General features: G+C 37.9%; 1 protein-coding gene across 5 annotated transcripts in view; it reads right to left on the bottom strand.

Annotated features, from left to right (window-relative positions):
• Window positions 1–492: 492 nt before the first annotated feature.
• LOC123758282 (tripartite motif-containing protein 2) overlaps window positions 493–16,546 on the bottom strand; it is a 27,666-nt gene continuing 11,612 nt past the window's right edge. For 3 of the 5 annotated variants that reach the window (XM_045742465.2, XM_045742466.2, XM_045742467.2), the window contains 6 exons: window positions 14,205–14,311; window positions 11,827–12,101; window positions 10,737–10,904; window positions 9,561–9,740; window positions 5,812–6,919; window positions 493–4,366 (listed from right to left, as the gene is read on the bottom strand). In XM_045742465.2, coding sequence (XP_045598421.1) covers window positions 4,119–4,366; window positions 5,812–6,919; window positions 9,561–9,740; window positions 10,737–10,904; window positions 11,827–12,101; window positions 14,205–14,311 — 2,086 coding nt within the window. In that variant the 3' untranslated portion in view covers window positions 493–4,118. The remainder of the gene's footprint in view (window positions 4,367–5,811; window positions 6,920–9,560; window positions 9,741–10,736; window positions 10,905–11,826; window positions 12,102–14,204; window positions 14,312–16,546) is intronic. The other 2 variants (XM_045742468.2, XM_069322544.1) reach the window with 1 other exon arrangement.

The following is a 16,546-nucleotide window of genomic DNA, read 5'->3' on the forward strand; positions in this document are numbered from 1 at the left end:
ACTAGGAAGAATTTTCAGAGCTTGGAATTGGAGCCGGTCGGCCGAGCGGACAGCATGCTGGACTTGTGATCCTGTGGTCCTGGGTTCGATCCCAGGTGCCGGCGAGAAACAATGGACAGAGTTTCTTTCACTCTATGCCCATTACCTAGCAGTAAAATAGGTACCTGGGTGTTAGTCAGCTGTCACGGGCTGCTTCCTGGGGGTGGAGGCCTGGTCGAGGACCGGGCCGCGGGGACACTAAAAGCCCCGAAATCATCTCAAGATAACCTCAAGATAGTCTGTAGGTGTCAAGCCAAGTGCATGAAATAGGTATTCTGAGATAGCAAATTATTTCATCATTAGGAGTTGGAGTGCAAGTAGCCCAAATTGAAATCCAACTACTTTTTAAAAAGGGTCTACCAACCATCAGTTTTATGCATTTTAATTGAGGTGCTCATCACACTTCACTTGAGAATGGTGCAGGACGGACTGAAACGTCGTCATCCCTTCACCTTCTAGTGTGTGGTCTGGTCAACTTAGCAATATGTTATCTGAATTAGAGAATATTTAAATGTGGGGTTTAATAAAGTAACAACCAACAACACAATCGTAAATAACCTTACTACGCCACCACTAATGGCAGCACCGATCATACTATTGAGGAAAACATCTGGCAGAGTATGGCACTGGTACTGTTTCTCACACATAAAGCAAAAACAAACGAGCAGATCATGGAGCTTATCAGTAAAAGATACACAGTGGTAGCAGCAGTGACTGGAAATATTGACACCGTCCAAGTACTGTACGAGGATTTGTATGAACCTATCAGCCACTGGTTTCTGTAACATCGAAACCTGGAATTGGTCGTTGGTGGTGCACAGTTGTAGTCTGAAGCAGAAAGAATGGCACGAACGACTGGCATTGAGGACTTCAAAAACCAGTAAATGTTAAATGTGCAGATAAAGTGTTGTGTGAAACAGTTTATCAACTGTACAGTACTACACTGTACTGTACACTACAGTATTATCATCACATTATGTTGAAACTATGTTCCCAAGAACCAGTCTTTGCTACAAAATGGTACTGTATATGAAAAAATAAGATGATTTATCATTTATATGGAGACAAAATTATTGTTTATATATTATTTGAATGTCAAAATATACAGAACCACATATGGAATAATTTTCTAAAAGAAAACTAAACAAGCCTTGAGATAAAAAGCCAGAGAGGGGGCATTCGTCGGGAAACTCAGATTTCACATTTCAGTTCAGGGGTCAGATTCATGAAGCAGTTACGCAAGTACTTATGAACATGTACATCTTTCCTCAATCTTTGACGGCTTTAACTACATTTATTAAACTACTTTACAAGCATGAAAATTTCCCAATCAACTGTTGTAACTGTTATAAACAGCCTCCTGGTGCTTCGGAGCTCATTAACTGTTTAATAATTGTAAACAAAGCCGTCAACGATTGAGGAAAGATGTTCACATTCGTAAGTACTTGCGTAACTACTTTGTGAATCTGGCGCCAGGTCTGCAACACAATTTAAATTTCAGAGATGTCACTGTACATTCATTTTGAATTTTGTGACTTTTTTAAAATCTTTTGAGATACTGCGTTTTAAAATTTATACCATATACTGAAATGATTTTGGCACGTGTATGTGTGCAACAATTTTGTTTAAGAAAGTTTTTTCTTATAAATAAATGACCTATATTTGGTAATTCTTTAATTATTTGTTTTATTAATACCTCAAAAAGTATAAAAATTGCAAATAAATTAAATAAATATATAAACATGATACCCTGCATGCAAAACAGTTTACCTTTCAACATCTTTAAGATACCCGACCTGTATTGTATTTCCAAGCTGGCCTTGCAACACAAGTACTGGCCACCATCAGTATTATCAACATCTTCACATTTTAAAAGATTAAACAGTGCCAAGATTGATACCTTAGTCAACTGCATGCAACCTGTTAAGGCAACAGTAGTACAGACTACCACATTTGGGGTGACGAGATCCTGCCTTGACGAGTCGTCAGCCCTGCCGACACTGGCTACCTGTAACCAACTGTCACATATCCATCTATTTCGTGAATAACACCTTATTTCACGCCTCATTTAGTTGAAAGATTAATAAGTTACAATAGAATAATTAAATTAATCTGTATTTCCCAGAACATTTTTAAATGTAAAATAATAAAGAATATTTAATGAATCTGTATTAATAAACAGTCCTTTCAAATAAAATATTTACTTGATCTCTATTCCATTATTCTTTCATTAAATGAAAATTGATATAGTATTGAATCTTCTTTCAAATACAAAATGTAGTTAAACAAGATTTATTCGATCCCTTTCCAATATACTGAACATTAAACTCAAAATACAACCACTTGGTAAATACGGAACTCAAATTTGCCTATTTTGAAAATCTATCTGGGATCAAGTGTCAATTCTCCACACTGACGTAACAAGTAGAGACTTGAGAATGCCTGAAACAGGATGGCAGAATGACCACCTTACCAAGCTTGTGTCGGCTACACACCAAAACTCTTTGTAAATACATTAAATATGGTTTGTGAACCAATTCCCTTAAGTACAGATTGTATGAGTGTTAAAATTATATTAAGTATCTACTGGCATCAACAAAGACTCAATTCAAAGCTGTTGTTGTTTTGAAGACACAATCATGTTATCTTAACTTTTGAAACTGTGTTCATAATGCTATTATAACAAATTAAGTGTATACACAGTGCTGAACTGTAATAATAAATATTTTTAACATTAAGCAAGAGAGCTATACAAATAAGTTGTCATGAAGTTACCAGTTAGAAATGCTTCCATGACTAATGTCAATTCATTTTTATGCTAAGACCTACTAATTTAATTGAGAAAAATCACAACTGACAAGCTTTCCTACTTTTTGTTTTATGAGAATCTAAAGCTTAATAAACCATGGAGATGTGTGCTTTGATAATTCCAGTTTTTATATATATATTCTTTAATTGGCGACGAAACAATTGTTGTACTGTACTAGGAATGAAATCATTCCTAGTACAACAATTGTACTGCTCTCATTTCTCCCACTGGTAATCCAATCATAATCCGTCTACTACACTCCTTTCTTACTCCCACAGATCTACTACAGTATCTTCATCACTACCACCAGTCACTCCCCAGACCTACTATCTTCATCACTACCACCACAGTCACTCCCCAGACCTACTATCTTCATCACTACCACCACAGTTACTCCCAGTGGTCTACTATCTTCATCACTACCACCACAGTCACTCCCCAGTGGTCTACTATCTTCATCACTACCACCACAGTCACTCCCCAGTGGTCTACTATCTTCATCACTACCACCACAGTCACTCCCCAGTGGCTACTATCTTCATCACTACCACCACAGTCACTCCCCAGTGGCTACTATCTTCATCAAACTATACAATGTGAGAGCTGTAGTTTATCAATCAATAATGATAATTGCTGTTCAGAACCAGACAGCTGTTTTGTATTTTAGGGACATAAGCTTTCTTGTTGGCATGAAACACTCCTTAAGACTTGCTTCTTGTTGGCATGAAACACTACTTAAGGCTTGCTTCTTGTTGGCATGAAACACTCCTTAAGACTTGCTTCTTGTTGGCATGAAACACTCCTTAAGACTTGCTTCTTGTTGGCATGAAACACTACTTAAGGCTTGCTTCTGTCATTTAACAAGTTTAGCCCATGGGTAAAAATTTATATCCTGCAACATCAACAGCATTATCATTGTAGCAAAGTTAATAACTATCATAAAACTTTTTCTAACAAAACAAATTTAATATTGAAGTATCTTGAAAAGTTACAGTACATAGTTATTCTGAGACCATCAGCAATATAATAAGAGACAGCTGCAAGCGCTGAAATCCAACCTATATGAACACCTGCTAGCTTGGAATAAAGTGGAATACCTTGGATATTGGTATAAAAATTGCATTATCAAGAGATTGTGAAGCCATTATCGACTCTAATGCATAGCATAATATACACTTACCATATTTCAACAAAAATATCAAATAAATCTCTCCTCTGGTTGCAAGTTTCCTTCATAACTTCTCAAGCGGCAATCTTCAATTCTTCAAATCTACATGTACCTGAATTTCTTGACGCAGTCGTTACCGAGATCAACAATAACAACATGTCCATCTCGTGTTGTGGCTAAACCTGAAGGCCGCTTCAGTTTGGCTTCGCGGGAGTCTATGGTGAAGATGAGGGTTCCAAGAGTGTAATCAAACACCTGAATCCGAGAGTTGTTCCGTTCTTGTCTGGTGGCGAGCAAAAAGCCTTTAGGGTCCAGAAACAGCCCACCATATGTTCCTTTAGGTCCTTTCCCTGAAACACAGTGGAAGGACAAATTCAATCATGAGGACCAGGAAACAAAATTAATTTTATTAATAAATTAATTAATTATCAAAAGTAGGCAAGTATCAAAAAAGGCATCAAGCTAGGGAGGTAAGGAAGGAGCGGCACAAGGAGACACATTGCTAACATGAACTGAAAGGGAGGCTTGTAAGCGAGATATCTTAAGAGAGGAAAAGGAAGGTGGTGAAAGGGAACAGAGCCAACCGGACGGGTAACTGCCAAAGCCTGGCAAAAGCGAGAATGAGGATGTTGCATAGATCTCGAGAAGTAGTAAAGAAAGTAATGATCCTAAAGATTCTGTAACGACAAAACGTCTGTCAACATACAATTTCTGGATAGGGGATAAACGAAAGGCAACAGAGTTGAGGCACAATTCAGCATAGTGCAGAGCAACAAGATGATGAAGGGTCGAAAGAGAGGCAGAGGAGTAAGCAGGACAGTCATAATCCAGTTTAGACAGCACGAGAGAGAGAGGAATGCAAATAGAGAAAACAGGGTCCGTCAATCAGCACCCCAAGAAGTATGGGACAAGACTCAAAGCAATGTAAGAGCATTAGAGCATTCAACTCAAAGGTAAGAGACACAGGGTGACCAAGACAAATGGGTCAAAAATCAACCCCCCCAAAGTTTAGCAGAATTTTTATAGAAAAGGGGACTACCACTGTGCCAATGAGTGGACAAAAACACACCTGCTTCTGAGAAAGTCAGCACAATTTTCTAAGAGGTTATTTAACTCTGGGCAATTTAATCTTTGCTGCCAACAGTCTCTTATCACCTTGTGGGATGGTTTCACTATTAATGTGACTATTTACATAATGGGACAAATGTATAATTCTGGCCCAGCTTCAAATTTTCTCCTTCTAAAGCTTTACTAATACTTAATGAAATGTTTGTTGACAGGCCAACACAAGTTATACACAGTAAGTAATTATAAAGGAAGACATCAAGCCTGAAAGACTATTTAGCACTGAAGGTATGCAGTGACTTTTAGCTTCTCCGTAATATTTCTACAAAGTGTTCCATGTTAAATATCTTTCATTGCATTAAGATACCTCATTTCCACCTTCCTTTGAGTTCTCAGTGACCCCAAAATGCATCGGAAATATTTACCTTTATCACCTAATACTAACATTACCTTACTTGCCTGGGCAATCCTATAACTATTATGTTCTTGCTTCCCAGGCACATATTAACCGATCCTTTCAGTATTTTTATATACATTGTTTATGTGAAATGTAATTATTAATGTAAAAATGAGCTTTCAAATATGCTTTCTCATTATCATCATCTCGATTTATTCACAATTCGTTATCTATTTGTTACTCGAGGATTATTGACAAGACGTCAAACTAGGTTCACAAGCTTCAGGATGGTAATAATCATTTTATTCAATATTCTATTCGGTTACAACTAACCTTTGGTTTCAAAAATAGTGCGCGAGTACTGCCCTTCAGGAGAGAAAACTTGTATCCTGGAATCGGCGACTATTACTTCATTATCAGGACCGGTGCACAATGCAGCAATGGATCCCAACTGACCTGGCTTGCTCCCTTTTACTCCCCATTTTCTGACCAATTTCCCACCAGGAAGAAAAACAAAAACCGAATTCACTGCATTGTCTGCTACAAGAATTTCACCATCACTGTTAACTGCAAGAGTTGTTGGTTCAATCAACTGCTCGTGAGTGAACTGAGAAAGGAGTTGACCAGAGGACGTCACTTCTGTTATTGTCTTCTTCCGCCAGTTAACAAACACGAGGGAACTGCTGGGAGTTCGAGTAATGCCCGTAACACTTCTACCTTCTAATGCATCTCCCACTATATGTTGCACTTCTTTCAACTGAGGGCTTAGTACCTTAATGCGAGAATTTCCAGTATCTGCCACATACATAAACTCATTGTCATCTATACAAATTCCCACAGGTTGTAAGAACTGGTCCTTTCCTGAGCCACGTGTACCATACACAATATCTGGATTATGTTCATCGATCACTTCAACGTGCAATGGGCTTTCCTTGATGGATCTTCCAAATATTTTCACTGCAATACTGTGTGTCCCACCTTGCTCAGGAGTAAAGAACACAGAGTAAGATCCATCCTCATTGTCCTCAATTTGATTCTCGACCACATCACCGCCCTCCGATTTGACTTCTGCTTCAACGGGGTCCCCACCTGTGCACTGACTCTCCCCGTCGTAATCAACAGTATGAACTACAACCTCGCTTCTTAAGTGAGTCATGGCTTTCTTGGCTTTCATAAAAGAGAGACTTGGGAAGGTTTTGCTCGTAACCACTCGCCCATAATCCTCAATAGTTGCCTGAATCTGATCAAATGCTTCATTGTGCTGACTTTCAAATTTCAAGAAAGCATTTTCTCTTGGCTCAACTAGAGTGGATAAAGAATCAATTTTTGTATTTAGGTGCGCAATCTTCTTGGTAATGTTCCGAACTTCTACTTGGTACTGAAGACCTTCACACTCCTGTTGAACTTTCCGTCTCTCTCCCTCAATGATGTCCAATTGGTCCTGCAGAAGGAATAATTTGTTAAAATACACACTGCATATTCTATACCAATATTTCACCTGGAAAACAAATAATAATATAGGAAAAAGAGGCTTAAAGGTACTGTAACTACGCGATTATCCGGGATTCGAACATCCGGAAAACGCCCTTATACGGCCAAAATCGTGACCGGATAAATTTCTCAATATCTGGCCAAAATGGCCATGGGAGCCGGTTAACTTGCTGCCGATGTTACACTATCCGGACAGTCAGCCGGATAATCATTGAATTATCCGGATATAAAAGCCATCTTCTTGAGGTTATCTTGAGATGATTTCGGGGCGTTTTATTGTCCCCGCGGCCCGGTCCTCGACCAGGCCTCCACCCCCCAGGATGTCACCCCTGTGACAGCTGACTAACACCCAGGTACCTATTTTACTGCTAGGTAACAGGGGCATAGGGTGAAAGAAACTCTGCCCATTGTTTCTCGCTGGCACCTGGGATCGAACCCAGGACCACAGGATCACAAGCCCAGCGTGCTGTCCGCTCGGCCGACAATCGCAATGACGCGGGCCGTACCGTATTAATCCCGTCTGGCTGTGGCTGGCTGGCTCGAGGCGATGGTAGAGGAGAGGGGTGGGGTGGATGGGTGGGTGGGTGGTGTCGGGAAGGTGGGAGGGGAGCGTCAGAAGGGACCACCTGGGTACAGGAATTACCATTAATTTTAGAACAATTCATCATAGCCATAAAGAAATGAAATACTAGTAATTATGTAATAACAAATATATGTTTCCAAAAAGCAATGTGCACAGGCTGAAGTTTCCTTCAAAAACATTGAGAGTTTTTTCCTCCTGGCGGCCTACATAACGTGCTATAGCTGCCCCAAGTGGACCCGTCCAACACTGGTCATCCCATGTGCTCCCGTCCCTCGTGTTATACCACAGTGCTGCGCCATTAGTGAAATATTTTTTTAAATAACTTTTTTATTTTCATAGTAACTTTGAACATTTTTGGCCAAGACTATGTCTGGTAGCAGCATCAATCGTTCTGGAGGTGTTAAGAGGAAGAAGGTTGTCCTAACAGTTAAAGACTAGTTACTGTTATACACCTCAACAAGCGAGGCGCAAGCAAGCGCCTTCAACAAGCGAGGCGCAAGCAAGCGCCTTCAACAAGCGAGGCGCAAGCAAGCGCCTTCAACAAGCGAGGCGCAAGCAAGCGCCTTCAACAAGCGAGGCGCAAGCAAGCGCCTTCAACAAGCGAGGCGCAAGCAAGCGCCTTCAACAAGCGAGGCGCAAGCAAGCGCCTTCAACAAGCGAGGCGCAAGCAAGCGCCTTCAACAAGCGAGGCGCAAGCAAGCGCCTTCAACAAGCGAGGCGCAAGCAAGCGCCTTCAACAAGCGAGGCGCAAGCAAGCGCCTTCAACAAGCGAGGCGCAAGCAAGCGCCTTCAACAAGTGAGGCGCAAGCAAGCGCCTTCAACAAGTGAGGCATCACAGGCAAGCAAGCGCCTTCAACAAGTGAGGCCTCACAGGCAACCCAAATGCCTTCAATCAGTGAGGCTTCAGCAGCTGGCAGTCAAAACTAACTTTGTTTAATGAACTGTACCTAGACCTCCTGGTCTCGTCCAGACTCCTCCTGGAGTCGAGGATATCCAGTCCCCAATCCCTGTAGTTTCCAAGTGACTGACACTATGAAACATTCTCCCCCCCCTTCTTAATACACCCATTAAAAACAAACACATTTCCACTAGCCTGTTCTTGTTATCTCTCAAGAATCAAATTTAATGTGGTATAGGCCTAGGCAACCCATCTAACCCACTTAGGCTAATGTTCACTTGATTTTGGAAGCATCACAAAAGTATTGCAGTGCCAATAATGTCACTAAAGCACCGAAATTCTAACTTGGTGGGCAATAGCATAAAAACTGATGTGAATTAAGTACGAGGACAGGTTGCTTCCACAAGTTTTAGACTTTTTGCACATACTTTTGTATCTATCACACACACACACACACACACACAGCCAACATTCTTTAACACATTTTATAGAACCAGCCAATCACAGTTCATAAAAAAATCACATACAAGCACATTTACATCTTCTAAATTGAAACACCACTTATATATACAGTACATATTTTAACAAACACACTCTCACACACATTTTCACACATTCTTACATAAACACGATATCGCTCACAATTTTATGCATCAACTTTTACATACTGATCAAACACCTGATCAACCAGGCTGTGATTCATATGACAGGCTGTGAGCAGCCGCGTCCAACAGCCTGGTTGACCAAATGACCAGCCATGAGGCCTGGTTGGAGACCGGGCTGCGGGGTTGTTGTTTCCTGGAATCTACACACAAGGTAGGTAGGAAGACACTCAATTTTTTTTTATTAACATATTAGTTAACGTTTTTGCAAATACGTATTTATAAAGCACAGTTAAATAACTCCCCAAGTTCGGTACTCTGGATTCTGTTCTATTCAAACGACAGTAAAATTCAGTCGTGATTTTTGATACGAGTTACCCCGATATTCAGGTTGGTGAGGAATGCAATGACAAGTGATCAGTGACCTATAATCAGCAATCCCCTATAAAGGATAACTAACTTACACCTTTTGTACCTATTTTCATAAAATTATATTACTCTGACTTACCTGCAAAACCTTCTTTTTCTCATCACGCATTTTTTTAACATTGCTAATGACTGCTTCCCGACGTTGCTCAATAGTGTCAATAATGGCTTGGAATGCTCTGTTGACATCTTCAAAGGTCGAGTCAACTGCATGATCCAGCTGGTGCATTTCTGACGTCACTGCATCGCTCGCCTCATTTAACTGAAAATTTTGAGCAAATTCAAAGGCAAAGAATACATGTCGAAAAACGTAATTAATTACACTGTTCCTTTGGTTACACAGTACACTATCTTCTTGATTACAAAACATAAGAAGCCCCACAACTGTTTAATAATATTTTGATAATACTGCAAAAGGTAAAATACAGTACGTCACATTCTTTACAGAATTGACAAGTCCATTAAAACAGAAATGTACTCTATTAGTAAAAATTAAAGCCTGTAATGCTGACATTTTCTATTAATTTGCCTCAGTTACACGAGCTGCTTCGGTTTGTAGGTTTCTGGTTACGTAAAAGTTACATTTTATGGAGTGGCAAAAAAATAAAATAAAATAAAATACAAGAAGATGCTGCACTAAATGGTGGTGTGCTGACATGAAGCCAGCGGTGGTCATTCGTAGATTTCTTTTATGAAACAACCGAGTGAAATGCAAAGAAAATATATTGTCACATAGAGCTACATTCCATGTTTACATGTGATAAAGTGATGTGTACGAACAATGGCCAGTGTTTACATGTGATAATCTAATGTGTACGAACAATGGCCAGTGTTTAAATGTGATAATGTAATGTATGGAATTTTTTATTTTTTTTTTGCAACATTGAACAGGAACTAAGCACAGATGCATCAATAAGCTTGCATGTGTGTCAACATACAGAGTGAAGTTGCTGGGCTTCATATATATATATAAATGTAGGGTAAGTCAGGTCAAGCTTTTAATGGTTACCACTTGTCCCTTAGGTTAACATTAACCATTAGGTTAATGGTTACCTGGTCCAGCTGTCAGTACTCAAACTACAGTACAGACTGTACTGTATATGAAGCAAACTTCTGGACACACAAGTTTACCGAATCCAAGAAACGTAAAAGGCTATTAAATTAAATAAATAAATTGGGTACTCTCACCATATATCAGTTTACAAATGTTGCAAGGTAATGAGTATGCATTCATTGCACAAACAAAAATTGATCTCACCTTTGAATAACACTCATTTGCCTTGTAGCACAGGATTTCTGACATTCTCTTAATTGCAATGGAAAGCGGAATGACTGTGTGTTGATAGCTAGCAGCACTGCCCTGATGAGAGCCATTGCTACACTGTGTACAGAACACCAGATCACACGATTCACAAAACAACAATTCCTGAAAGAATATTTAAGACTTAATACAACATGAAGTGATGCATTTATAATAATTTGGGGTACAGTAATTTTAAGTATCCATTTAAAACAATGTAATGTGAGGATACTGAAATACAAGAAGCTGTTAACTTAGACAATACGACTATAATAAACGGGACAGAAAAAATAAAACTAACGTGAAAAAATGTCAGACATCTTAAAAAAAAAAAAAAAAAAAAAAAAAAAAAAAAAAAAAAAAAAAAAAATCGATTATTATTGAATTGAATAATAAATTGAATAAAATAACAAATAAATTGGACAGATTTTTTATACAAATCCTCCTGTAGTTGTCAAAATACAACGTCTGTCGAAAATATGACTCCTGAGCATTATTTCTGAGTGGAATTCAGGGTGATTGCACGTATTTGGAGTTTTAAATTACGACTTTTTATACCGAAAATATGCAAATCAGTGAAAAAGGAGAGTGGTAAGATTTTGCCCACATCCCTCTGCAGTTTTCAAAATACAATGCCCATCGGAAATATGACACTCGAGCGTTATTTCCGAGCAGAATTCAGGGCGATTGCTCATACAGTATTTAGAGTTTTAAATTATTACTTTTTGTACTGAAAATATGCATATTAGTGAAAACGGCAAATGGTGATTGGAATTGGAATGATATGGAAGTGTAGAACATACAGTAAATGATAGGCTAACAAACAAAATCTATGTATGGGAAAATAGATATACTGTAGTTATAGACAATGTAAGAAAAAACAAATTATAATGCTAAACTGCAGGAGCATATTCATGAATTACGTCCTAGATATGAATGAAAACTATCAGTACATAGTGGAAGTGAATTGTGTCTGAAGGTAAATGAAAGAATAAATCTGAATCTGATTAAAAAAAAACAACTTGCAGAGTATTATGCTACAGCATACCTGATTAGCATGGGTGGAACATTTGGGCACAACTTCTCGCCGCTGTCGGGACATGAGATCCAGCAGCTGATTCACTAAGAATGAGGGGGGTAGGGCAGCCACCCCACCCGAAGGAATGCGAATAGATTCCCGGCATATTGGACAGCGGAAAGTGCCGTCATCACGTGCGTGGGAAGCGACGATGCGAGTGAGGCAGTGAAGACATACAGTATGAGAGCAGTGGAGTAGCTTCGGTGTATGTTCACCTCCATCAAAGGAACCTGTCCATATCAGAGCTACATTGACACGTGTTGAAATGTTTCTCTGCAGTGATGAAATAGTTGTTAAGTTATGTCCTAGGATTTGATTTATTATATTCTGGGATTTGTAGGTAATCATGATTTTTTTTTTTTTTACATTTTCACATCTATGGGATTTCTAGATTTCAATTTTTATGCCTTACGTAATTATCTTTGGAACCGGTTATTAGTTTAAGAGCACATGCTTACTCTTTGCCATTCACAAAATTTGCACATCGGCAATTTACAAGTGATGGGGGTGACTCATTAACAATCATTCCACTGCCAATGCATTGCTACCATAGATTCATACAAGTATTAAAGTTACTTATAACAAGTGAAAATAGGAATATATAAATACGGCATATATAATTCCCATTATAGGAGACAGGAAGTCGGTACTTAAGCTTATATCGAGGATCCTCTAGGCCAACTACTGACCTTCCCGAGGATGCAGCCTACAACGATTACTCAACTCCCAGTTCAAGTTCAAGTTCAAGTATGTTTATTGAGATAAGCAATAAATACATCTCAAAGGGATAGAGTAGCTTAGGCTATTTCTACCCCCCTTTTCCCTTCTATCTATTTTCCCTTTTCTATCCCCCTTCAACTCCCAGGTACCTATTTACTGCTAGGTGAATAGAGACATCGGGGTGAAAGAAAGTGTGCCTAACCATTTCTGTCCCACATACACAAATTTAAAAATGTTAACAAACTTCAGATTTTGAGCCGTTGCCATACAGTATTTGGAGTCTTGATCTATAACATCTCCTTATACAGGCCTTTTATATTTCTTATTGACAAACAAGTACTGTATATGACGTGAGAATTAGTGAAGCAAGAGAGTGAAAAACGTTAACTAACAGTATCTTCATCCTAAGAGACAACTTTCCAGAACTTTTATCACTGTTCCAGAGCTTCAATGTACAGTAAACTACAGGAATTGCCAAGACAATCATGCGACTCTTTTGATTAAATTGACATGAATAAAATATGTAAGGAAATAATTATATTAATAGACTTAAATGGCAAACACATTAAACAATACATTTATTGTAATTATGGCTCAAGATCTTCTCAATTATGTCTCCGATTATCTTTTATTTGATTTAAATGGGAATAGGAAAAAAAACAGTCCATCAATTTACTGAAATGCTAAACAATGAGAGGTGTTTAAGTAACACACAAGCGACTAAGAGAATAAGAGCTAAGCATAACAAAACACTCTGGCTAGCACTCTCATTCATCTTAATGAGTCCTCTCAAGATAGTTTAATTGTCATTTGCCATTTTTGTTTCACTCTTGGCACTTCCTCTGCACAGATAATCTGCAGTGTACATGCACTAATTAGACCTACAGAAGTCGAGTCTTACCTTCCTTTACTTTTTGACCAATACTGTACTGTCAAAGATAATTCACAATCAATTTAAGATCTATCCACAAAATAATACTGTATATACAAATCTTGCATTTTTCAGGACACGAATCAATGTCTTAACGTCCCTCTCTTCACAGATTTTAAGACAATTTCTATCATACAGATATGCAGATTATATACTTTTGATGAGCACATTTGCCAAGTGCATCTTAAGGTGAGAAACATCTACCTAGCTTAACTATTTTTGAAATGCTGTATCGAAACAAACTTTACAATGCAGACTTTATTTGATCAAGTGCCGAGTTTCAGCCAGCCAAAATATACATTTGCTGATTATTTTCAACTTATTAATAATGAGATCATGTGTAATCATTACACAATCATTAATAATGAGATCAAAATAATAAATTTAAAGATAATACTGTATATTTTATTATCAGCACCTTATTTAACAAGTCTCAAATGATTATCTAAATCACTGTCACAAATTACAAGACATACACAAAGTACCAAGACTTTCTTTTATTTTATTGTTACCATATTCCAACTATGTAACAATTTTAAAATGATTATAAAAAACTGACATGAAGATTTCAAATTCTAAGACTCATCTATATCCTGCGCGTCAAGACATTCCAATGCTAAAAGGCCTTGTTTGTAACTACAGATCAAACCAAGCCTGCAAAACCAAATTCCGAGATCTTCCTTGAGGGGTTACTTACAAAGACACGTGCCACACGTGAGGAATGATTCATTGAAGTCCTCATAGTTAATAGACACTGTCTCGACCAGCGTAGAAGACATCACTTCTTCCCGACCCACGCCTCGACTGCGGGATATAAAAGAAACAGTTACCTGTGGAGTAAACTGGAAGGGCCAGTACTAAACATTCCACATGTTATTAGAATTTCATGGACAGGTTTGCTGACAGAATGTTTATTGGATAATGCAAAATGTTTAGCCAGAATCACAAGAAGAAAATTCCAGGCACCATCTCTGTGCTGCCTTGCATCTCTGTGCTACATGCACACACCTGTGTATGTACTGCCTATGCATATCAACAACTGTAAATTTGGTGAACAAATCCACAAGGGCCATGACGAGGATTTGAACCTGCGTCCGGGAGCATCCCAGACACTGCCTTAAACCTTAATTAATGGCCCTTGTGGATTTGTTCATTTGATGCATCACATTAGTGTGACCTCTGTGTGTGTGTAAATTTGGTGTTTAATACCTTGAAAATTTCTTAATATTCAACGATTAAAACTTAAAACTGGTTTGTTGATAATGTTGCAAACATAATAAAATTGACACTATGAAACAATCACATCAATAATAACAGAATATCTAAACCTGGTGACATGCATTACTGATAAAAAGTACTGTACATGTAATCAATAACAAAACTTACACCTCATAGAAATTTCATCCTTTTAAAAACAAGTCTGCCTCATATTACTGTACCCCAATAATTAGCTCAAGCATGACAAGCATAAAGAGCTTCCACTGTGCACAGTCCGCATTAAGACTTTACAACTTATGGTAATTTCAGCGCACTCTATCATGTGTAAATGTACATACAAAACATTCAAAATCTGATTAAAGTTAAAAAAAAAAACAAAAAAACAAAAAATAGTCTCCAAACAACAAAATTTTGATGATACAGTATTCAATAATGATGAATGTTCAGATACAGGTCAATCTACATTACAGCATTATCTGCTACAATGAGATAAGGAGTAAGTACTATAGCATAAAAGGAAAGTGCATGCAATGGGTGGAGGAGAAATTTAAATCATTATTATTATTATTATTATTAAGCAAATTTTTAATGTAAATATGGCAGTGGGTTTAAGTTTCAGAATATCGAGAGTTAAAGATATGTACGAAAAATTAACTTTATACAAAAAATTTGTGGGTGATAACAAATAACCAGATTCTAAAGACAAGGTTTGTAGTTTCAAAAATGATTAGTACATGGCCAACATATTACTGAAAAATTAGCCAAAATATTACTGGGTAAAAGAGTAGAATGATAGTGTGCCAAGGGTTATCAATGTTCGGACATTCCCCCCATGATATCTGCAGCTGCATATGCAGCAAAGTACAATCCACACTTAGGTAATTACAATCCCATGAGCCAACTAAGGATGACATCTTAAGTCATTACTGGAATATGTTCAGATAATAGTATTTTAACCTTTTTTTTTCCTAAATACCTGTACTATCTTACCGCTCTTGGTGATGGGGAAACGGATCAAAGGTTCATATTGTGTGGAGGTGAACATTTTTCTGGCTTGTCTGATGAGGCAGCTTTGGTAACTGAATATGTTTGTTCAATGTCCTGTACAATATACAGGAAGACGGGGGGAAAAAATTACCAAGGCCAGAGAAAAGTACGAGTACAGTATCAACAAATAAAAGTCCAGAAAAGGCAACTAACACAGTGCAGGAAGGTGTTCATTTTAAAGCTAAAAATACTAATCAGGACAAAAAAATGATTTGGTAACTATATAGTACTGTCGTCCCAAGTTTAAAGGCCATTCTGATAAAACTTCTATCATCAATTCATTCATATATTAAGGGGGGTGTGAAATCATGTTCTTCTTCACTGAGGGTGATTGGGATACTTGTCAAAAGTAATACAAGATAATTTCATTATTGTTATTCTCTGGTCCAGCCTGTTAGTTTTTGTCCTCAACAACATTAAATGCTGATGAAAGGCAACCAGTCAGTAGTGTCTATGTTTGTTTTAATCAAGCAAATTGCTTTTGTTACACTTACATCATGGCAAAAGGCAGATTGGATAATGCATGCAGTCTCGTGCAGCTTCATAACTTTTATGCATTTCTGTTAAAACAAGCTCTGCTCAGGAATGAAAATTATTTTTAAATCCAGCAAAATTTATTTCAAATTATATCTTGTCCTTGTAGCATTCATAATTGACCTCCCTCTCTTAAACACAACTTTCTTCAACTGCATTCTGAAATCATATCATGGTAAAAACAAACCATCAAAATAAACACAAGAGATCACGAATTGGATGATCCCATGTGTTAAGATC

Source organism: Procambarus clarkii, chromosome 11 (assembly GCF_040958095.1).
Source record: "Procambarus clarkii isolate CNS0578487 chromosome 11, FALCON_Pclarkii_2.0, whole genome shotgun sequence".
In the NCBI taxonomy this organism is placed as follows: Eukaryota; Metazoa; Arthropoda; class Malacostraca; order Decapoda; family Cambaridae; genus Procambarus; species Procambarus clarkii.